This window comes from Panthera pardus, unplaced genomic scaffold, assembly GCF_024362965.1.
Source record: "Panthera pardus isolate Hobbes unplaced genomic scaffold, ASM2436296v1 HiC_scaffold_26, whole genome shotgun sequence".
Taxonomy (NCBI): Eukaryota; Metazoa; Chordata; class Mammalia; order Carnivora; family Felidae; genus Panthera; species Panthera pardus.
Genome location: NW_026526832.1, coordinates 19,740,990 through 19,765,733, shown reverse-complemented (window position 1 = coordinate 19,765,733; position 24,744 = coordinate 19,740,990). Strand labels below are relative to the sequence as shown.

Sequence of the window (24,744 nt, the reverse complement as noted above, 5' to 3'; positions counted from 1 at the left end):
GGCCAGGTTGACCCTTCTTAGAACAAATGTAAGAGGAGATCTATCGTTTCTTATAAATTTTATATCTTGTATTGGAAAAAAATCTCCTGTGGTGACCGGGCAACTCCTCAATTTCTAGAATAGTGTTTGCAAAGAATTTATCTATACAGAGATTATTGAATCTTAATAGAATAGAAATAAACGCCCCCTCTGTGATCCTAGATGTACTGGAAACCTCTCATACCTCGTGCGAGAAGTTCTGCTTTTATATTCTCATCCTTTGAGGTTTAAAAAAAGAAAATAAAGGGGCGCCTAAGTGTCTCAGTCGGTTAAGTGTCCAACTTTGGCTCAGATCATGATCTCACGGTTCGTGGGTTCGAGCCCTGCGTCGGACTCTGCTGAACGCTTGCTTAGAACCTGGAGCCTGCTTCAGATTCTGTGTCTCCTTCTCTCTGCCCCTCTTCCACTCGTACTCTGTCTCACTCTTTCAAAAATAAATAAATGTTAAAAAAAAGAGACGAAAAATACATCATCTACTGTATGTATGTTTCAGTGACACGTAGTACATGAATGATGTGGTTTTTTTCCTTTCTTCTTTTTCTTTTCTTAAAACCTGCATATTTTTTAGTGGTTCAAGAAATAGTTGAACACAGCCCACGGAAAGCTTCAAAAATCTTGTTTTCTTTATTTATTGAGAGAGAGAGAGAGAGAGAGCACGAGCTGGGTAGGGACAGAGAAGGGGAGAAAGAGAGAATCCCAAGCAGGCTCTGTGCTTTGAGATTCACAGACTGTGAAATCATGACCTGAGCCCAAACCAAGAGTGGGACACTTAACCCGCTGAGCCTCCCAGACACCCCGAAAACTTCAAAAATCTTCACTGAAAATATCTCTTTTCCCAAACCTTGCTGTAGTTGCCTCGGGTCTGAAGTTGTCCTGTTGTTGTGTTGAATGTAAAGTGTGTCTTCAAATCCCACACTGACTGACAAGTAGAAATGTGCTGAGATGCCACATCTCTTCCCCCGGTGGTTTCCGCCTCACCGTTCCCTCAAGTTATCACTGCAGCCAAGCACATTTTTTCTCCTTCTGATCTCCTTTATTTCTCATTAATTAAAAACTAGGAGCTATAGTGATCCTTAATTAGTGACTACGCCCAGACAAAACTATGGGTCAACCATAGTAAGAACTTTCTCACTGATCAGTTTTTCTCTTTCATACACACGTTCACACACTTTCACGTTCTCACACACACGCTCAATCACACACACGCAATTTTAGAGCTAGAAGTGCCATTAAAGATTAAGGAATCCATCCCCTAATCCATAAATAATTTTCGTGTTTAGATTTAAACTCTCCACAGCATTCTCAATATTTAAAAATAAAATTAGGGGCACCTGGTTGGCTCAGTCAGAGGAATATGTGACTCTTGATCCCAGGGTTATGAGTTCAAGCCCCACATTGGGTGTAGAGATTACTTAAATAAAACTTGAAAAAAATAAAAATTAAATTAAATGAAAATTAAACAATATCTGTGGGTGAACTCTTTTGAGGAGGAGTATGAATAGAATAAAGAAGTTCATGATTAGGTAACCTAGGAAACCATCTTTTTTTTATTTTAATCTGTGGGTTTTTTTCTTCAACAAATTAAGACATACAATAAGCCACACATTTTTAAAGTCTATAGTTTGACACATTTTAACATATGTGAAGCCATCACCGTTGATATAATAAACCTATTCATCATCCCCAAAAGTTTTTTGTGGCCCTTGTAATCCTTCTCTCTCCCAGATAACCACTGATCTGTTCTCTGTCACAATAGATTAGTTTGCATTTTCTCATGTTTTCATATAAATGGAATAATACAGTATGTATTCCTTTTTTTGGACTGATTTCTTTCACTCAACATTGTTAAGTTTTTGGTTATTGCAGATAAAGCTACCATGAACATTTGTGTACAAGTGTTTATGCAGACGTATGTATATTTCCCTGACGTGATTACCTAGCAATGGAGTGTCTAGGTCATATGGTAGGTGTATATTTAGCTTTTTAACAAATTGCCAAACTAGTTTCCAAAGTGATTGTAACATTTTATATTCCTTACAGGCTCTACATCTTTGCCGTCTTGTTATGATCAGTTTTTTGTTTTGTTTTGTTTTGTTTTTGAGAGTGAGAGAGAGTCAGAGGGAGGGAGAGAGAGAATCTTAAGCAGGCTCCACGTTCAGCACTGAGCCCCATGCAGGGCTCGATCCCATGGCCCTGGGATCATGACCTGAGCCGAAAGCCACCCAGGCACCCCTATGATCGGTCTTTTTAATTTTAACCATTCTAACAGGTGTGTAGTGATATCTCATTGTGAGTTTTTTGTCTTTTGTTTTCGTTTTGTTTTACGAGATCACCAGTTTGTTACAAAAGGATATAACTCAGGAACAACCAGATGGAAAAGGTGCACAGGGCGAGGTTGGGGGAAGAGATGTGGAGCTTCCATGCCCTCTCCGCATGCACCATTGTCCCTACACCTCCATGTGTTCACCAACCCAGAAGCTCTCCTTTGTGGGGTTTTTTTTTTTTATTATTTTTATTTATTTTTTTTTTTTTTTAATTTTTTTTTCAACGTTTTTTATTTATTTTTGGGACAGAGAGAAACAGAGCATGAACAGGGGAGGGGCAGAGAGAGAGGGAGACACAGAATCGGAAACAGGCTCCAGGCTCCGAGCCATCAGCCCAGAGCCTGACGCGGGGCTCGAACTCACGGACCGTGAGATCGTGACCTGGCTGAAGTCAGACGCCTAACCGACTGCGCCACCCAGGCGCCCCTCCTTTGTGGTTTTAATTTGAATTTCTCTAGTGGCTAATGTTGAATGTCTTTACATGTATAGATTCCGTATGTCTTTGGTGAAGCGTTCACAACTTTTGTCCGTGTCTTAATTGAGTTGTTAGTCTTTTTATTAGGTTATTGAAGTTGTTTATATTTTCTAGTTACAAGTCATTTATTGGGTATATGTTTTGCAAATGTTTTCTCCCCGGGCTGTGACTTACCTCTTTATTTTCTGAACAGTGTCTTTTGAAGAGCAAAAGTTTAAAAAAAAATTGTTTTAGAGAGAGAGAACACGCAAGTGGGTGAGAGGGGCAGAGGGAGAGAGAGGGGGAGAGAGAGAGAGAGAGAGACAGAGAGAGAGAGTCCCAAGCAGGCTCCACGCCCAGCACAGAGCCTGACGTGGGACTCCATCTCACAACCTTGGGATCATGACCTGAGCCGAAATCAAGAGTTGGATGCTTAACCAACAGAGCCACCGAGACACCCCAAAAGTTTAAAATTCTGAAGTCCCAATTTATCGATTTTTTGTTCATAATTTCTTTTTTGCACTGTGATCAAGGAATATTTGTGAAATTCAAGGTCACTAAGATTTACTAAATTTTCCATTAGAAAACCCTAGCCCCTACATTTAGGTCTGTAATCCATTTTAAGTTGGTTTTTGTATATGGTATATGGTAAGGATGGAGGGATTTTTGTGTATGGCTGTCCAATTGTTCCGTGCCATTTGTTGACAAGATTATTATCCCTTGTCAAAAAAGCAGTTGACCATCTATGTGTGGGTTTATTTCTGGACTCTCTTTTCTATTCTTTTGATCTATTTGTCTATCTTTACACCAATACCTCCCTGTCTTGATGCTCGTTACAGTAAGAATTGAGAGCAGGGAGTGTAAGTCCTCCAGCTTTTTCTTCGTTTTCAAAGTTCTTTTGGCTACTTCGTCTTTGGGAGCAAACTTTTTCAGTGCAGGCAGTAAACCAAAAACTGAAGAGGACTGTACAGCGAGTGCATTAATCACATACTTGGTAAATATCCTCTGCCCTTAGCGTGGTCCCTTTCTGTCAGCTAAAAGTTAAGACCTTTCTTTAAAATTGTCTCAAGTTGGGGGGTGCCTGGGCAGTTCAGTTGGTTAAGCGTCTGACTTCGGCTCAGGTCATGATCTCACGGTTTGTGAGTTCGAGCCCCGCGTCGGGCTCTGTGCTGACATCTCAGAGCCTGGAGCCTGCTTCCGATTCTGTGTCTCCATCTTCCTCTGCCCCTCCCCTGCTCACACACTCTCTCTCTCTCAAAAATAAATAAACATTAAGAAAATTGTTTTAATTTTCTCAAGTTGGGGCTTCTGGGTGCCTCAGTCAATTAAGCATCCGACTCTTGATTTCGGTTCAGGTCATGATCTCATGGTTCATAGGATCGAGCCCCACGTTGGGCTCCGTGATGACAGCATGGAGCCTGCTAGGGATTCTCTCTGTCCCTCTCTCTCTGCCCCTCCCCTAGTTGTGCTGTCTCTCTCAAAATAAATAAACTTTAAAAAACCATACAATTTTCCTAAGTTGTTTGGAGGTGGGGCGGGGGGAGGAAGCTATGAGTGTGTGTGTGTGTGTGTGTGTGTGTGTGTGTGTGTGTGTTAAAAGAAACTTTATTGGGTGTTGGGGGTCCAGGTCCATGGAGGATGTTGTCCTCCATGATCCTGGGCTATGACGTCATGGGGAAGAGCCATTCAGTTCCCTCTCTGCCTTATAGTTGGTCGATGGCAAATAGGGGTAGCCTGGGGAGTACCGAGCGAACTGGAGGAGTATAAAACTTTTGTGGACTGGAATTGCAACCACTGAGCCATTGCCACCCCATCCTTGCCCCCGTCAGGTTTCCATTCTTTTTGGTGTCCCTCCTTACCACCAAGCCTGGTGGACTGGCCTGAGTCACTTGCCAGACTTAAGATACTCTAGAACTCATGTTTGGGAGAGTACTCTAGCTCCGAATCTCTATGCCCTAGACTTATTGGACCATCAAAGAGCATTTTTTTTCCTGCTGTGTGGAAAATACAGAGTTCACAATGGAGCACATTGAGCCTCTGACGGGCTCTGGGGTCCCAGGCCCCCAGGTGGCTCCTGGCGGTGCATGGCTCTCCACCGGGACCCACAGATGAGCTTCTGTCCCCTGCTTCCTACAAGAGGGGTGTGCTGAGCTGTCAGGCCTGCACTCAGGCCCATTTGTCAGAGCACTTCTCTATCCATCATCCACTTATTTTGATCTTTAAAGCCCCCCCCCCCCCACTTAATATTATCTTATTATCCTTCCTCTCCAGGGGGGAATGCTGAGTCTCAGAAGAGTGAAATTCTTGCTATCCATGCTAATCAGTGCAGGGACAGGTCTGCCTGCCTCCCAACCTTGACTCCAGCCCCATTCCTGGACGCCATGTATCCAGGGAAGCCCCAAGGCAGCCTCCCTCGGCAGTTTGATGGTATTGTTATCAATTAGCTTTGGAACCAAAATGAGAACTCACCCACATCCGAGTAGACGAGGAAAGGAGAGCAAGGTGGGTGACATGCGGCTTATTTCTGGATTGTTGATAAATCCCTCCTCTCTGGCATCCATGGGCAGCCTGGACTTACAGTAAAGATGGTCGTGCCCTGATGCCTGTAAACTTTCCCGCTTTGGGATTAGAAGGGGCTCTGCTAAAGAGGAGGATGACAAAGGGCCTCTCTGTGCGGCTCTATTTTAGAATGGTTTCCCCAGGCCCCTTGGCTTCTTAGAAGCTGGCAGCACATTCTCTCCGCCACATAACTCCGTTTGAGGATCATCTCCAGTCTCCATGGTAACTGCATGTCGGGAGACAGCCTGCTCTGTACTGTGGCTTTGTATTAAACACAATGAATTTAAATTGGATGCTCGGCAGTGAAGATAATCATTCTGGATCAGAGAGAAGCCTGGAGCTCCTCATTTCATAATTTTGGATGTTGGCACAATTCTCAGATTGAGCCCTGTAATTCAAGCCCAAGCCCCACCTACCCCTCTGTTTCTAAACTGCAGTTAGGTCTAATTTCACTTGGGCTTTTCTCCAGCTTTTCACAGAGGAGTCTTGGAGCCATGGAGCCCCTCAGTCAGGTCAGGGCTATCCTGAGCTCCAGAAGGGGCAGCATAATGTAAAAGAAACTTGGGGGCTCTAGAATCGGATGGACCCTCATTCAGTCTGGCTGTGTGACTTCCTCTGAGCCCGTTTTCTTTTTAATTAAAAGAAAATTTTTAGTGTTTATTTTTGAGAGAGAGACACAGACAGAGTGTGAGCAGGGGAGGGGCAGAGAGAGAAGGAGACCTAGAATCTGAAGCAGGGTCCAAGGTCTGAGCTATCAGCACCGAGCCTGACACGGGGCTCGAACTCACGAACTATGAGATCATGACCTGAGCTGAAGTCGCATGCTTAACCAGCTGAGCCACCCAGGCGCCCCTACCTGTTTTCTTATCTGTCTCTATAATTTTTTCATCCTCCCTGGCTGAACTCTGTACCCATCATAAATATAACTCCCCCATTCTCCTCTCCCCGCCCCCAGCCTCTGGCAACTACCATTCTACTTTTGTCACTGTGAGTTTGACCACCCTGGGTCCCTCATATATGTAGGTTCATACAGTCTTTGTTCATTTGTGATGGGCTTATCTCTCTTAGCGTAATGCCCTCAAGCTTCAACTGTGTTGTAGCACGCGTCAGAATTTCCTTCCTTTTTAAGGCTGGATAACATTCATATATACCACACTTTATTTATCAGTCTGTCCATCATTGGACACTTGGGTTCGTTCCAGCTTCTGGCTGTCATGAATAATGGTGCAACCACATATATCTGTCTGAGTCCTTGCTTTCAATTAGAGACTCATTTTGAGGAGCAAATACAATCAATGTTAAGGGGCACCTGGGTGGCTCAGTAGGTTAAGCATCCGACTCTCGGTTTCGGCTCAGGGCATGATCGCACTCTTCGTGAGTCTGAGCTCCACATCGGGCTCTGCGCTGACGGTGCAGAGCCTGTTTGGGATTCTCTGCCCATACCCTACGCCCTGCGTGCGTTCTCCCTCTCTCTCTCTCTCTCTCTCTCAAAATAAATAAACGTTTTAAAAAAAAGATAATAAATATTAAGGACACTGCACACAGTAGGCCATCAGTAAACGTTAATTTCTTTCCTGAGTGTGAGTTCAGGCGGCGTTAACTGCCACAGTGGTCTGCTGGCTTCTGTGAGAATGATGTCACTTTCTACTGTGCAAGCTGCTTCTGTGTCCCCGCAACATGCTCATCTGCCGTGTCTGGGAATTAACACAGTTCGTTCCGTGGTTTAAAGGAAATGTCTTAACCATGAAAACGGGCATCGTCTCATGCATGCTTTTACATTCTCCCACCAGTTGGTATGCATGTATCCCTGCTTCCAGAAACGACAAGATGTTAGGGCTGATGTATATACTTCCTTATCGGTTGTCTATTTTAAGTCTTCCCTCTGGGAGACCCTGATGCAGGGGTGAGATCACCCCAGGCTGTGAGATTCTGTGCTTCGTAACTGTTTCACAGGCATCAGATCTGTTCTGAGCATTACAGAAGAGTATGGGATTTGGAGGGAAGATACCTAGACCCCAGTTCTGGCCCACCTCTCAAACACTGAGGTGAGGAAAACGTCTGTCGCCCGTGGTGGTTGTGAAGATTAGATGAGGGAAGTACTTTGCTGTGTGACCCGCTCCTGGAGCAGCCCGTGCCCTGGGGGAGAAAGGGACCAGGTCCTTGGGCTGGGGGGGCAGCTGTCCAGGAGATCCTCCCTGGGTCAAGTTTCATCCAAAGTCCCTATAGTAGGGGTGACTCTCCACTGCCTTGGGCGCCTCCAGGGGTGGGAATCCCAGAGCTCAGGAACTGTCTTTCCTGCGGGGTAGCCCTTCCAGGCCACCGGGCGGCTGCAGCCCCCAAGAGAGTCAGAGCCCCTTTGTACTCAGGAATTTGAGACAGAAGGGGAGGAGGAGGAGGGCTCTTGCCAGCCTCCTGACCTGCGTGCGACCCAGCTGCTCCCTGCAGCAGGCTGTCAGGCCTGTTCTTTATTGCTGAGGCTGGCGGGAGGAGGGGAGATGGGGATCTCACACCGCATCCCAGACCCTTCGCTCACTCCTCAGCAGTGCTGCTCGCGGTGGTAGCGTGTGTGCCCTGAGTCTACCTGTTGAGATCCTGCCTCCACGCACTGCTTATGAACGTAAAAATGCAAATGTCACTCTAAGCCCCAACCAAACTCTGGGCCAGCCCTGAGATGCCTCCCTCCTGATGCTGCGCTGGACCTCTGCCTCGAGCCAGCCCTGTTCCCTGGGCTCCCTGCTCCCTCAGTTCTCCCAGGCTGCTTCCCCTGCACCCGCTGCCGGCCTCACCGGTCCCTCAGAGCAGCATGTTGATTCCAGCCCTCTCTAGTTGATTCTGCGTGTAACTCCCATAGGAGCATTGGCTCGGTGCCACACTCCTAATTTTCCCACCCCTTGCCTCCGGGAATTTGATTCCACTTCCCGTTTTGCTAAGGGGTCTGGGACCCCTTCTGATCATCTCCTCCTTTCTCTGTTACCCGCCCCTCTTGAATGGATGGAAAGAGGGGTGCCTCCCAGCCTAACAGATATGAAGATCAGCCCTCAGGTTTCCTCATCGGAGTAATGGGCACAATAACGCACCTCTTTCGCAGGGTCGTTGTGAGAATTCACGGGGCACAGAGCACAGGCTCAGTGGGCGTCGGTTACCGTTAGTGATGTTCGCCTCCACTGGGTTGACACTCAGCTCTATCTTAAGGCAAACGAAAGCTCCCTTTCTTCTTCTTTGTCTTCTGAGAAACAGCTTCCACCTGTCTCTTCCGTCCCCACCCCCAAATTCAGGGCCATGACAATGCAGCCGGCGCCCCACAGCCAGGGTCATGTTCCGAAGCCATACATCATGTTCTTCCCCTGCCCGGAAGCCTGCTGTGACCACAGACGCGTCCAGGGCTGGGGGTGTAGCCAGCGTCCCGTCTGTAAATGTGCTCCTAACCGCCCCCTCCCAAGCTCCCTCAGGACCACCGCCGGCACAGCACACGAGCTGCTGAACTTTGCTGACCGGACAGAATCCAGGTTCGGCAAGGTCCTCACATGTTTGGTCCTAATCAGACCTGCCTTGGCCCAAACCAGACAGGTGTGCTGTCTGTCCTCCGGCCGCGCCCCCCCCCCCCCCCCGCCCCGCCTTTGCCCACACCATCACGCCCGCCTTCCGGCTCTCGGCCCGCCTGTTTGCACTTGATGGTGTCATCAGGAGGAATGCTATCTTTGCCCTGTACTCTTACAGTACTTAGCAGTCGTTTCTATTACAAATGAAGCTTTTTCTTGTCCTGTTTGCCAGCCACACTCTAAGTGCCTCAGGTGCTTCCATTTCTCGCCTTTCTGGACCATCTGATACACGTGATAGAGGGCACACGGTGTGCACATTAGTGCTACCTACAAGTGACGCTTACTGGTGATAATCGCTACCATTTATTGGGCTCCGACTATGTGCAGGCACTGCACTAGGTACTTTACATGCATTATCTCATTTAACTATTGTGACCCCATGGGTATATATTATTATCCTCATTTTACAAATAAGGAAATGGAGGGGCACCGGGGTGGCTCAGTCGGTTAAGCATCCAACTTCGGCTCAGGTCATGATCTTATGGTTGGTGGGTTTGAGCCCTGCATCAGGCTGTGTGCTGACAGCCTGGAGCCTGCTTCTGATTCTCTGTCTCTCTCTCTCTCTCTCTCTCTCTGCCCCTCCCCCACTCACGCTCTTGCCTTTTTCTCTCCCTCTCTCTCTCTCAAATATAAATAAACATTTAAAAAATGAGGAAATGGAGCTCAGAGATTAAACAGCTTGTCCAAGGTCTTACAACTAAGTGTAAGTGTCTTACAACTAGGATTTATACCTGGATCTGCCTGCCTTAAAGGCTGATTCTTGTCACTATACTGTTTTGCCTCTAAATATGACATTAATATGCCTTTACGTGACAGGCGGATTAAATGTGGGAAAATGTCCTTTTCTCGAAATGCGTTGTAACTGAAGGTTGCCTGTTTTCTCTGCAGAAAAATCAAAGAATGAAGTGCGAGTTTTAGATATGGTAATGTTTAGGGTAAGAGCACTGCAAAATCAGAGGTGGGACCAGGCCCCAGATGGTGTGGGAGAGGCCATGGACCCAGAAGGTAGGCGTGGAAAGTAAAAGGAAGTTTGGGAGTGCGATTAATTGCGAACGCACAGTTTGGAGAAAACCAGTCAGCTGCAAGCTGCTCAACAGGCTGTAAATCATGGGTGGAGAAAAGACTTGAGAGCTGTATGTAGCGGGAGGGACAGAAAGGGTAGCCCCAGGGAACTGATCACACATCAAATGGATGCTCTGCAGAAAAGCTAGGGTTGTTTTTGTTTTTGTTTTGTTTTGTTTTCACAGAAAAGAGGCATTTGATAGAAAGAGGTTGGGGTGACTCCGAAGGAGAATGGATGGGGCAGTGGTCAGAGCAGAGGTCAGCACTCAAGCGGCCTGGAAGGGAATTGTCAGAGAGCTGGCTTGAGTTGGCAGTAAAGCTAAGTAAAGTTAAGAGTCTCATCACCCTACATCAGGCAAGTGTAAGAGCCTCATCACCCTACATCAGGCAAGTGTCATGAATAAAGAGGTGGGACTCCTTCTTAAAAGATCATTAAGAAACTTAAGATGATGACAGCAAAACATTAAACGATCCAAGCACAGAGCCCTTCTAAATGCAGGGCACTGTGGGCTGCACAGCCCACAAAGCTGGCCCTGGCTGGTGGGCTTGTGTTTCAGGATGAGAAAGATATTTACTTAGAGTGCCAGGCATGGTTCTAAGTACCATAGATGTATCATCTCACTTGATGAAGTGCTCAGGTCCTCCTTTTGGAAAGCTTCTCAAGTTCCAGGACTTGAGTGGTATTTAAGAACCGGCTTTCCAGGGGCGCCTGGGTGGCTCAGTCGGTTGGTTGGGTGTCTGACTTCGGCTCAGATCATGATCTCACGGTTCGTGAGTTCAAGCCCCGCATTGAGCTCTGTGCTGACAGCTTGGAGCCTGGAGCCTGCTTCAGATTCTGTGTCTCCCTGTCTCTCTGCCCCTCCCCTGCTCATGCTCGCTCTCTCTCTCTCTCTCTCTCTCTCTCTCAGAGGTAAATATTGGGGGGGGTGGGGGGGAAGGCTTTCCAAAGGGCCAGTAAGCAACCAACAGATCCCTGATGGTGCAGGAAGTTACTCCGAGCAAGAGAGGAATCACCGAGCTGGTGATTTTATTTCTCTTGTACTTTGGGAGATTGTGAATAAAAGAAGAGAATTTTCATGTGCAAAGAAAAAGAACTGGTTCAGTGATTCCAAGAGAAGCAGATCTAGCTGAACCTACGATGGCTTTCCCAGCTGCATTAGGAAATGTAGAAATGTTTACTTGACGCTCAGCCTACAAAACACATCCAAATACTTATTTGGTTCTCAGTGCTGTAGCGTCCCCCCTTTAAAGATTAAGTTGCCCTTGATCGATAGGTCTAGGTAGCGGCAGATCCTGCTTTTCCGATTCCAATCACCTCCCCCCCCAAACACACCCCTTTTCTATGTGCTATATGAAAATACACTCCAGGAAGCCTCTCCCTCTTCCCCCGTGAAAAACCCCACGAATTATCTCTGGCTCAAGTGCCTTCTCAACAGCGGAGCACAAAGTTTGTGCCTTGACTTACTGGTTCAGCCTTGGAACAAGCTGCTTCTTTGACAGAAGGGTTGCAGGGCAGGGGCAGGAGGGTGAAATTGGAAGATTAAAAAAACCATTGCTACTGGGAAACCAGCAAAACGTGATTCGAGCTGCAGCAATGCAGAAGATAAGTGAGTGATTCTCCAAAGAGCTCTGTCCTGACAAAGGCAAGGAGGGCCAGTACACTCTTCTCTCCAATACTGTGACGGCAGCAAATAAGTCCTATTTTTCTGAAGTTTCTTTCCAACTTGCTGAGCATGGCCCTGGTCAATACAGAGACCCTGCGTGCCCCACAGGGGTCCGTCCGATGACTTCTGATGCATAAAGATGACATTTATATCCGGTTTAGGTTTAGTTTCAGTACAAGTTCTTGCCAAGTGTATGCCTGGAAAGTCGGTCAGAAAATGGATCCCCATTAAGCACATTGGGTTTTATTAGGAAACAAATGGAGGTGACATTACTGGGCATCAGATAAACCCAGACTTATCCAGCAGAATATCAAATATGTCAGAGACAAATCATGGTAACCCTTTGAAACACTAAAATTATGTTTCATCTCTGCCAAATGTGCATCATGATGCTGTGTCTGTTGGTTAAACAAATAGTCCCAGTGTCCGTGTTAACTTAATAGTGAGAGATGTGAAGTCCCACATTCACGATTAAAACAAATGCCACATTCTCAATGGGGATGCTTGGCTGGGCAGCAGTGTATGTAAAAAATTAAGGGCTTGCGTTGGTAAATGGGCAGACTTCGTCAGCCACCAGGCTCCAGGAGGCCCTGGTGAGTTAGCCCGTCCGTGGTTCGGCGTGGTATAATTGGGGGTGCGCATGTGCACAAAGCTACAACTCCACTTCTGGGCGACGTATACCCTGAAAGTGGGGACCGTTCATGTGTGTGCAAGAATCCTCAAGCGCCATGTGTAGCGGTAAATGCCCACGAATTAGAACTGAATATGTACATGGAGGAGTATTCATACAATTAATTAATTAGAATGGAAGAAATAAATCTTAAAGATGTTGAATTTTTAAAAAGCATGTTGCAAAAAGGTACGGATAGTACTTGGTGTAAATTTTTAAAATTCACGAAACAAACATAGTAAAAGCATGAAAACAGAGATGGGATGATCCACCTCAGGGGAGAGGGATAGGGAACAGGATGGAGGGTTTTGGTTGTATTGGTTTGTTTGTTTTTTTTTTCATTTTTTTTAACATTTATTCATTAAAAAAATTTTTTTAACATTTATTTATTTTTGAGAGACAGAGAGACAGAGCATGAACAGGGGAGGAGCAGAGAGAGAGGGAGACACGGAATCCAAAGCAGGCTCCAGGCTCTGAGGTGTCAGCACCGAGCCTGACACGGGGCTCGAACTCATGAACCATGAGAACCTGACCTGAGCCGAAGTCGGTTGCTTAACCAACTGAGCCACCCAGGCGCCCCTGTATTTCATTTTTTTTTAAATGTGTTTTAAACAACAGCAAAATGTTAACATCTGTTATGTTTGACTAGTGGGTTCATGCCTGTGTGTTATTTTCTATACTTTTACCGTATGGTTGAAATGTTACATAACTTTAAAAGAAAATATTTTAAACACACAAGCATGGTTAACTAAACTTTAAGTAATTTTTAGCTTCTTCCAAATTTATGTTTAAAATAGATATTATAAATAAAGTAATTGATTCTATTAAGTAAATTTCAGAAAACTAGAAAAAAATAACTCAGACTCTCATCACTAAAAACAGTCCTTGTTAATGTTTTGGTATATTTCCTTCCATGTTTTTCCTTGTGTGGGTGCCTGTGTGTTTAAACATCCTTCTAAGCATCTTGGGTACACATATTGAATTCTGTCTTTTTCGCTCATTACAGTATCACCCTTTTTCCATGTTATGACTTAGCCTCCATGAACATCATTTCTATTGACTTCCATTAAACATTGTCCACAGCTTGCTTAACCCACACCATTTTTTGCAGAAAAACAGGAACATTCAGTAGTCACACGGTCACATATTCATAAACATAATCCTTTTGAAATCCTCGGGAACAGGATTGGGTCATGCTCTCTGTTGATTTCTACAAGGATGTTTTATGTGGGATGACAGTAAAAAGGTCTGTCACATCTGTGATATCACATTCCCAGGAAGACAGAGCTTGTCGGCATTCGTCCCGTGGGTTGGAACTGTACATATTTTAAAAGCCAGCTATGTGTGTCTCTTGCCTGAGAGGAAACAAGTGCTCATACACCCTTGTACATCCAGCATCTGGTCTGGGCTCCTGAACCCGCAGCTGGGGGAGTATTTGCTGATCCTGTTAAACTCTTGTTTTGAGGCCTGAGGTTAATAGTAGAAATAATTATTGCAGATATTTATGTGCTCCTTCCCAGCTTATAAAGGCTCTCACATCCATGGCCACCTGATCTCCTCTGGGAGGGGAGGTCCGAGTGGGTATACAGCTGGCGCTGGATTACAGCCAGAAAGTGGGAAAGTCAGGACCACTGCCCAGTGACACCTACCTGAACTCTTCAGTGACTGTCCTTAGACTCAGGCAAGAGGAGCCATGTCTGCCCAGAGCCCCCTGTCCTCTTCCAGACCACACTCTGGGTCCCTGGAATCCCCTAACAGATGACCCTGAGCACTTCTAGGACCTATGTATGCTTGCATCTGTCCTCCTTGGGGGCCAGACCACCAGTGCCTGTTCGCCTAGGTCCACGGGCAGCATTTTGCAGGGAGTGAGCAGATGAGAGGCCTGCGGGCTGCAGGATGAACCCAAAGCAGGGGTGTGGGCTGGGGGCAGTGCAAAGGCTGAAGGCCAATATCCCCTACGGTGTAGCTCAGAGCTGCAAGGACCCCAAGAACTCCAAATCCAGGCCTGGTCTTCTTGGTCACGTATTTGTCAGAGTAGGAGGATAGGAGGTATTCTGTGACTTTTAACTATTAGCTTGATCTGTGACTTTTAACTATTAGCTTGATCTGTGACTTTTAACTATTTAGAGATTCAGCACATGGACCTCCTTTTCTACTCTCGCTCTGGGACCCACAGATCTTAAGAAGTCTTGCTTCTCTTATCATCCTATACCATGCTGTTTCCAGGTCTCCTTTTTTCTACCCAAGGCTACAGACATACTGAGGGGAGTGCAGAAGAAAGAAAGCCATCGAGGTGCACCTGCGTGGCTCAGTCGGTTAAGCATCCAACTTCCGCTGAGATCATGATCTCACGGTTCCTGAGTTCCAGCTCAGCGTAGGGCTCTGTGCTGGGCTCTGTGCTGGCCGCTCAGAGCCCGGAGCCTGCTTCGGATTCTGTGGCTCCCTCGCTCTCTGCCCCTCTCCCACTCATGCTCTGTCTCTCAAAAAAAAAAAAAAAAAAAAAAAAAAAAAAGTGAATAAACGTTAAAAAAAAAAAAAAATCTAGAACCACAGAAAAATAAAACAATTTAGTGTATAAAATCCCAATAGATAACCCCACCCGCACCCCCATCTCTGCATATAAAGGCAAAAAATGCATTTCGGGGCAGAATAGAGTACAACCACCTGCTATGAGGATGAATCAGCCTGACACGATCGGGATCACAAATAGAAGCCAGCTAGTAAAGCTACAATCAGCGGCTCTTTCCCTTCTCTCATTTCCCCCCCGCCCCCGCCCCCGCCCTCCGCCATTCTGGTTACCCATCTCCGCCACAGAACTACCGCCCTCTGTTGGTTGCTTTAAGCCATGCAAGAAGTTGGACCTCTGAACTCCCGGCAACAGGGAAAGTGGTCTCCCAGCCAGGGACAACAAGGAGAATCTGTGTTGCGAGAGAGTTTTAATTGTTTGGCCGCTGAACTTTTTTTTTTTTTTCAGTTCCCCATTCCCCAGCAATATTTCTGATCTGATTTGTGATCAAGGATTTGACTGACTAGAGAAGCAGGAATCATTAAGACAATTTCATTGTCAGAGATAAACAGTCCAAATCTGGATGATTAAACACACATTACGACAGACTTCACTCAGTCCATTTTATTAGAGAACGGTGCAGTTGACTTTCCCAACGATCCAGGAAGGAAGCTAATTTAGGTAAAGCTTAGAGAGGTTAAGTAGCTATTATAGTAGCTATTATAGGTAAAGCATCTCAGAGAGGTTAAGTAATGTGGCTGAAGTTATCCAGCTGGGAGGTGGCGAGCGGGGACTCAAGCTTGGGCTCATCTAAGTTATTGCAAGGACCCAAAAAGAAAGACAGGGTTTGTCCAGACTTACTCATTGGAAAAAGAGAGTCACCTTCTATCGGAGCTCTCCAAGGGGTGGAGCTCTCTCTTAATTATTCTATTTTGATGAAGTTTTGTTGGGGAACAACACATTAACGTGGAACAACCTTTGGTCAATGCTAGTTCTGGAGGCGTGTGCGGGTCACCTGACAAAATTGGCTTAAAAAAAAGCGTATGTGTGGGCGGGGGAGGTGGAGCTTTAATACAGATTTAGCCATTATTCCTGGAATTACAAGAGAGGCTTTTTAAAGATTTCTTGTTAAGTGATGTCATGTGGAGATTGTGAATAGGATAATTTTTCATTGATAAATCATACAGGGACCTAAAAACTGCTCCATCTCAAACAAGATAAATGGAAATGAACTTAGCATGCTTGGAGAAACTGAACACAAAGGCCTCGATGTTGAAAATGCATATGAAAACTTTGAATAAAATTGTTTCATGGAATATGAGAGAATAAGACAAAACAATGTATCCAAACTAACATTTTATTCATTAGGATTTAAATATGCATGTGTAATAGGGCGTCTGGGTGGCTCAGTCAGTTACGCATCCAACTTCGGCTCAGGTCACGATCTCACAGCTCGTGAGTTCGAGCCCCGCGTCGGGCTCTGTGCTGACAGCTCAGAGCCTGGAGCCCGCTTCGGATTCTGTGTCTCCCTCTCTCTCTGCCCCTCCCCTGCTCATGCTGTCTCTCCCTCTCTCTCAAAAAAAAATTTAGAAATTTAAAAAATCTGTGTGTATCACTAAATAAACATTATAAATGGACGCATTATATTGCACTAAACATTTGATTATGTCATGTATATATTCAAGTTGGTCAAAATTGTTGGGAGTGGAGGGACTCTTCTTTTTGGGAAATAGAGGCTGGCTTTGAGGCTCCAGTGACACACTAAGTGGTTTTTCCAAAGCACTGAGCCACAACCCAAGATGAGGAAGAGGCAGGTTTGTGTACTGGATCCAATGGGGTGATGAAGGTTGACACATGGCCTCCAGTGTGTGTCTAGCTCCTCAAAATTTCCCAAGCGTGGCTGCACTGGGGCCTCACAGCCTCTCGCTTAATAGGGTCTGTAGTTGTCCTGAATGTCCACCCAAGGACCTCAGGTGTCTCCCTGCGTCAGTGACTCGGATGTGGGAAGGGATGTGACGAGACTGCTTTTCCCGTCCCCCACAGGCGGCACTAGTCGGAGGCACCACCATGGTCATCGGCCACGTCCTGCCTGACAAGGAGACCTCCCTCGTGGAAGCCTACGAGAAGTGTCGGGGTCTGGCCGACCCCAAGGTCTGCTGTGACTACGCCCTGCATGTGGGGATCACCTGGTGGGCACCCAAGGTAACAGTGCTGGGTAGAATCCCGAAAGAATAAGTGCTTTTTTTAGGGAGAGGGGCCATTTGGGTGGAGTCAGCTGGGGTGGGGTGCTCTCCCACAGGTAGGGGACGCCCCCCGCCATCCTAACTCCCCCAGATGCCAAAAGAAAAGAACACATGATTCCACAAGGGGGTGACAAGGCTTGTTCTGCTTAATTTCAAGAGCCAGTGTTCCAGCAGACCCAGAGGGCCTGAGACCAGAGGCCTGGGGAACGCCGGCTGACTCCTTGCTCAGACCACAAAGCTCTCAACGTGTCTTGATACTCTTCATCGGGTGCCACTTCTGCTGAGCAGCGGGCTTGGCAAGAGTCAGGCTCCCGGGGACGTACTGTTTTCATGCCGGAAGTGACGGCATGGACCTGAGGTCTCCGAACAGAACAAGAGAGTCCTGTCCTGGCTCCGTGCCACCTGGATAAATGGGACTGGGCCACTTTTTTCCTCCTGGGGCCCGGCTCCTGCTCTGAGAGCCCCGAGGCTGCTTCTGGCCTGTGGCTGAGGCTGGCTCCCACTGAGCCCTTTCTCACTTCAGCCCCTGTGCCCCTCGCTTCTGGCTTTCCCGTCCCCCCGCTGCCCCAGGCCCCAGGGGCAGAGTCTAGTCCCCTCCACCCAGATTCCCACTTCCTAAAAACAGACATTTAGATTTTGCTTCATTTCTGGAGTTTTACCACTTATTACCCCAGAGAAGCAGCCTGGATGCCCGTTCCACCACCAATTCTGTACTGGTACAGGTGCCAGGACCTGTGTGGGCATCCTAAGCAAGCACTGGGGCGCCTGGCTGGCTCAGTCAGTCGAGTATGAGGCTCTTAATCTCAGGGTGGTGAGTTCTAGCCCCACATTGGGCATGGAGTTTACTTCAAACAAACAAACAAAAAAAACAAACAACAACAACGAAACAAGCATTGACGTTTTACAAACTTCTTCAGCTAGGGAGGCTGGTCTAAAGGGCCTGCGTCCCTTCTGAGGTGGTAATTAAAAGCCTTGTGTCCTTCTGCCCTTGGGTTTTAGCTTTGAGCGTGGAGCTCCCCCACTCTCCTCTGTTATGTCAGACATGGTCCTTATGAAAGGCCTTGGAGCCCTCCAACCTTCACACCATGAAGACCTCCCTGCTGGCATTGGGTAAAAGTGCAGACCCACCCTGAATGGCAGCCGGCCCTTATCGGAGGAGGGGGTTTTATTTATTCTCGACACCCTCCTGGGGGGACGACCTTACCCCGAGCTTCTGTATTCCCTCCCCCCGGAGCTGGCCTGGAATAGGGCGTCCATTCAGATTCTCAGCAACACTGAGGCCAGGCCAGCCCTCCCTAAGTCCCCAGAGGTTGTGGGGACTTCCATGCATCTAGAATTTTAAATTCTTTTTGTTATTATCAAATAATTTTTTTCCTATCGATTTTAGAAAGAGAAAAGAAGCCCATCATTCTGGTTATCCCAACACAACCACTCTTGTTACTTTGGCTTATTTCTCTCCAGTCTTTTTTTTTTTTTTTCCATGTGTGCTTTTTACATAGTAACTCCTTCACTTAAGTGTGAGCATTTTCTGTGTGGCTGCATGGTCTTCATGACCATCGGTGCAGTGGCCGCTTCATGTCCTATCAAGAAGATAAACCTCAATTTGTTTTCCTGCTGTCAGACCAACGTTGCTTCCATTTTTCCCCAATGTGAACAACATTAGGATGAATCTCCATATTCATATAGCCAGGCGGGCCAGCCAGGCGCCCTGGGTCTCAGGAGTTTCAGCATTATTGTGCCTTCTTTGAAATTTTTTTTTTTAATGTTTATTTATTTTTGAGACAGGGAGAGACAGAGCATGAACGGGGGAGGGTCAGAGAGAGGAGGGAGACACAGAATCCGAAACAGGCTCCAGGCTCTGAGCTGTCAGCACAGAGCCCGACGCGGGGCTCGAACTCACGGACCGTGAGATCATGACCTGAGCCGAAGTCGGACGCTCAACCGACTGAGCCACCCAGGCGCCCCTATTGTGCCTTCTTTGTAACACCACTTCCATTATGGGAGTGGGGAGCACAGGCCTTGGGGGTAAACGCTGTTAATGCATTCACCAATAAGGCTGACTTGGAGTTAGAAACACAAGACAAGCCTATACGACAGCAGAAACATGCCTAGATGGTCACAATATGGTTCCTACGTTTGTGTCATGCTTGACAATTTTCTTTTTTTTTTTATTTAAAAAAAATTGTCCTAATGTTTGTTTATTTTTGAGAGAGAGAAAGACAGAGAACGAGCAGGGAAGGGGCAGAGAGGGAGACACAGAATCCGAAGCAGGAGCCAGGCTCCGAGCTGTCAGCACAGAGCCCGACGCGGGCCCCGAACTCACAAACCGCGAGATCATACCCCGAGCCGAAGTCGGACTCTTAACCGACTGAGCCACCCAGGAGCCCCATGCTTGGCAATTTTCAAAGTCCTTCTGCATCCGTTTGCTCACCTGACCTCACAGAGGCCCGGGGGGTGGGCAGAAAGTGAGATACTGCAAGGTTGCAGGTGGCCGTATGGTCATTCCTCCCACTGGCCCCCATCTCCTCCATCCTGGGCCCGTCAGCCTCTTGAACATCTGTACTCACGTGGCATTGCCTTTGCATTTTGCTCTCCAGGTGAAAGCAGAAATGGAGACACTGGTAAGGGAGAAGGGTGTCAACTCCTTCCAGATGTTCATGACCTACAAAGACTTGTATATGCTTCGGGACAGTGAGCTCTATCAAGTGTTGCACGCTTGCAAGGACATTGGAGCGATCCCCCGAGTCCACGCTGAGAATGGGGAGCTCGTGGCTGAGGCAAGGCCATAGAGAATATTGGGGAAGGGGGGCTGGGGCACCAATAGAGACAGTTCTCAGCGGGATTCCTGACCACCCATCGCCCATCCCACAATTTTGTCCACACAAAATGAGTCATAAAAGGCAGTGTGAGATGTTAACACCCCAGGTGACAAATCTTCGTCAGAAAATCCAAACTTGTCTACCGTCTGTCTGTAAAAAAAAAAAAAAAAAAAAAAAAAAAAATCTCTTCATAGTCCAAAAGGGTTTCTAAGTCTTAGATGATAATGTCTTAGTTCTAGTGATATGATATTTAAATTCCATGATAGCAAAAGAACTTGGAGCACCTCTAAGAAATATTTTTAATGAGATTTGACATCAGAATAAATGACAGTCAGCTCTCCTCTTTCCTCCGCTTTCCTATTACCTCTCCCCCACCACCCCCGAGGAACTGAGATATTATAGCAATCTGCTCACTGGTAGATGAATCCCTTTGTACCTCCTGGATCTTAAATAGGATGCTTGGTAAGGGTTATTCTAGGTGTTGCTGGAAACTAGAGATTTGACTAGATTTCCGGTGGGGAAATTCTGATTTTTCAGACCGATGGTCTTTGATGTCCCAAGCCTATTGGCTAGTTCTAGAACTGGAATTTTAAGAGGAAAAAAAAATACGTTCAGTCCTTAGGAAGTGAGGTGCAGGAGAGCCTGGCTGCCAGGGAACCCCATACTTACTCTGCCCTCTTTGGAAGGCGGATACTGCAGAAGTGAGCAAAGCGGCAGCCTATTGGAATGCACGGTGTCCGGCATGCTTTCGTGTCCCTGGGGTTCGTGATTTTCTCGTATCTGTATGGTTCTCTCAATTTTCTTTCTTTTGCTGTTATTCAGGGTGCTAAGGAGGCGCTAGATTTGGGAATCACGGGCCCAGAAGGAATCGAGATCAGCCGCCCAGAGGAGGTGAGGAAAACTGACTCTGCCTCTTCTCAGCTTCTTTCCTGTGGATTCACAGAACCTTTAGGATAGAAGAGGCATCAGTAAATATAAGTTGCATATTATCGCTTTCTCCATGGGTGAAATTCGCATCTGGAAGCTTTTCAGGGAACAGCCATCGCCCAGCGGAGGCTGCCTTGGCCTTGAGCTTCCTTGGGAAAGACTGTTTGGAGGAAACCAGACCCACCTAATTTGATTCTGATTTCAGGGATCTGAGGGAGACCATGTGAGCACATCGGGGGCTGCGTTCCCCAAAAATTGAATGGGGAAAGAAAAGACAGAGTGAAAGCGCTTTCGGGTGTAAGAAGAAATTCCAGATTATAAGCCAGTGATTTAGTGTTGTAGGAATGAGAGCATCTGAGGAAAACTTTGGACCCTTCCCGCCAGAAACCAGAAGCACATACGTGTCTATACTCTTGCCCCCTTGTTACCATATTAACCACCGCGGTGATCATGAAAAGCCCTGCTCTCCTCTGCCCTCTGGTTTAATCCTGGCACAGTTTGGCAGGGTGCCCACACAAATCCCCAGCGGTCCCCCCGCTAAAGATGTCTGTTCTGGAGGGGACCTCACTGGACAAATCGTGCCTTCTCGTCCTGCGACCCCATTCCGACACCTGCCGTTTGTGAAGAGAAAGCTATTTCCCATTTCTTCGAAGCGTCCAATGCAGAGTGGTGGCTGGATGTCCATGAGGGATCGATGGGAGGCCCTGAGGGACGAGGAGCCAGAGACCAGATGTCATGGCACTGCCATCAGACATGCAAGGCCCTGCGAGGACCTGTAAGGACAGGAGTGGGCGGGTGGGCACAGGACTGGGCTTTGTTCAGTTGTATGAGGGAAAAAGCCAAGCTCTGACTGTAGGGTATTAATAGCGAGAGTCACCACTGTTATCATCTACTGGTTAAAGGCTCTACGCCAGGAGAGATTTTGCCCTCCAGCAGACATCTGACAATGTCCAGAGGTATTTTTGGTTGTCCCACCTTGGGGGGTGGGGGGGCAGGGGGAGGGTGTGGTACTGCTGGCATCCAGTGGAGAGAGGTTAGGGATGCTGCTTGACGTTCGATCCTACAGTGCCCAGATAGCCCCCTGCCACAAGGAGTTACCCGACTCAAAATATCCATGGTGCCGAAGTTCAGAAACTCGGATCTAGGTTAATTTCCAGCTTGATATTAGTGAGTATCATTCCTTGCTACTGCGCTGAGGTGGCTGTGGAAAGAATACCCCAGAAAACACGGAGGGGTTTCTAGGTTCTGTTTCCTTTTGTTGCCTTTTTCTTTTTTTGAGAGAGAGAGAGAGCATGAGCTAAGGAGAGGCAGAGAGAGAGGGAGGGAGAGGATCTCGAGCAGGCTGCACACTGCCAGCGCAGAGCCTGATGCAGGGCTAGAACTCATGAACCATGAGATCATGACCTGAGCTGAAATCAAGAGTCAGACACTTAACCGACTGAGCCACCCAGGTGCCCCAGATAGGGAAGAATTTTTAAAAATTTGTTTTAATGTTTCAGTTTGACAGAGAGAGTGTCAGAGCTCCCGTGAGTGGGGTAGGGGCAGAAAGAAGAAGAGGGGGGCGGGTAGCGGCAGAGGATCCAAAGCAGGATCTAAAGTGGGCTCCGGGCTGACAGCAGAGAGCCTGAGGTGGGGCTCAAACTCGAGAACCGTGAGATCGTGACCTGAGCCAGAGTCATATGCTTAACTGATTGAGTCACCTAGGCGCCCCCCCAAATTTTTTAAAGTTTATTTCTTTATTTTTAAGAGGGGGGGGCAGAGAATCCCAAGCAGACAGCACAGAGCCCCATGCAGGGCTCAATTCCACGAACCATGAGATCATGACCTAAGCTGAAGCCAAGGGTTAGATGCTTTAACTGACTGAGCCACCCAGGTGCCCCTCGTTGCCTTTTATTTAAGGCCTGAGTAGCATCCAGCGAGGATATGCCTGGTGTAGTAAATCCTCGGATTCTCTTAGGGTGAGAAGAGGTGGTTGGAGCTTGGTGCCCCTGTCCAGGGCTTACCCCCCGAGCCAGCCCCTGTGGGTGCATTTGGCCCCTCCGGCCCAATGTTGGATATTCCAGCACTTTCTACAAAGTGGGCTCTTGAGCAGAGGTGGGCTTGCTTGGGAGAGAGGCTGAAGCTTGTTTTCTTCCTGTCCTTTGTTTCTTACAGCTGGAGGCTGAAGCCACTCACCGAGTTATCACCATTGCAAACAGGGTAAGTAGACCCCGGCTCGCCCTAAACCCATTCTTGACTCTGGGATCAGAAACCAGCATCTTCAGTCTACACAGTGGGGTCCCATTCTGCCCTGGGTGCCACCACCATGCCTGGTTCACAGGACCCCAAAACCGTTTCCTGGGTGTTGTTATTTCCACAGACCTGGCAGAAGTCCTCCTAGCTGCCAGCTCTCTGTCCTCCCCCCCCCACCGCCGTGAGCTTGCTGAGTCTGGCTTCATTGCTCAAGTGGAAATGGCTCCCATGGGAGGCAGGGTGAGTTGGGTGTCCACAGAGCCTCACTGCAAATGAACTCTGTTTCCTGTAGAGGAATTCGGTAGATGGCTTGCTTAGAGAACCGTGATCGAACCCTCTGCCTCTAGACCACTTAGAAGTTTTCCTTGGTATCTCTCAGGGCGAGGGGGTGCTGACACGGTGTAGGAAACGAACAAGACGTGAGACCTTTACCAAACACGAAGCTCTCAGTGTATGCGCATCATTCAACCACTCTGATACACTATTTTGTTATCTAACGTTGGAATGATAATAACACTTCTCACAGGAGGATTGTGAGGGTCAAAGGGGGGCAGAGAAAGTAAGGCATTTTATAAACAGTAGATATATACCAAGAAATATACCAAGGTTGTTTCTCCTAAACCGTCATTAAAGAGTTCGATTTGCTCAGATAATCTGTGCTGTCACCTCGAGAACACCAGTTTTCTAAAGTGTGGCGCCTGGACCAGCAGCACCCGTGTTTGTTAGAAATAGAAACTTAGAATTGCAGATTCTCGGGCCCATACCCATTGAATCAGAAACTGGGGACGATGCCCAGCAGTCTGTTTTAAGAAGCCCACCCATGGTTTTAGCGGGCACTAATGCTCGAGAACCTCTTCTCTGAAAAGACATGGGCAATCCTGAAGGATGTAAGTAAGCACGACGGCGTGGTGTTAGGAACGCCGGGGACGAGGCAGAGGTTGGAGGTCCAGCGGATCTCAGAATTAGTAAAGTTGCACCAAGCACGTCAAATGTCAGGCCAGTTCCTAAGCTCTCTGTCCTCTCATTTTGATGAGCAGAGAAGGCATCAGAGTAACATTTGGGAAAAGTTTCCCATGAGCAGTTTACAAGTCTGGGTGCCGGTCGAGGACATTGATTTACTGGCACACCAGTGGCTATGATACCAATGATTTCCTGACGGAGACCGACCCCAGGATAAGGAAAGATGTCAACAACAAAAAGCCAGCTTCCTGTTTTTTAGCTCAAACATATGCCCAGGCAGGTGAAGCCAGGGACCATTGTCGCACCGCTCAGCAGAGGAAAATCTCTTTGATATTACAACCCAGGTGTCCATTTGCAAGACCAGTCCTGCCTGACATAGACTTTGAACCCTGAACCTCTTCCATTTTGTTTCTTCTGAGGGTACATTCTGTCTACTGATAAGGCAGCCCTCGTTTTAATTTTAGATACGAAGTATGATCCACGACTGTCTCTAGGTCGTCACGTTCATGAGCAGGAAATTTAAAAAGTCCCTGGTGTTAAGTTATAAATCATCTTGACTCCGGCTGGTGAAATATTTGAGGCTCGGCCCCAACATTCCCCTTGGGCCCTGGTGCTTGCCTCCTCCGTGCTTCCCCTCGTCTGTGCTCTGGCCGCCCGCCTGCCTTCCCGGTAGAAGACCCTCTCTC

The 24,744-nt window shown here is 47.4% G+C and overlaps 1 protein-coding gene across 2 annotated transcripts in view; it reads left to right on the top strand.

Moving 5' to 3' along the window:
* The window catches only part of DPYSL5 (dihydropyrimidinase like 5), a 100,365-nt gene that overhangs the window by 54,356 nt on the left and 21,265 nt on the right, over positions 1–24,744 (top strand). For both annotated transcript variants that reach the window (XM_053891058.1, XM_019449758.2), the window contains 4 exons: positions 16,921–17,079; positions 19,718–19,897; positions 20,762–20,830; positions 23,021–23,065. In XM_053891058.1, the coding sequence (XP_053747033.1) occupies positions 16,921–17,079; positions 19,718–19,897; positions 20,762–20,830; positions 23,021–23,065 (453 nt within the window). The remainder of the gene's footprint in view (positions 1–16,920; positions 17,080–19,717; positions 19,898–20,761; positions 20,831–23,020; positions 23,066–24,744) is intronic.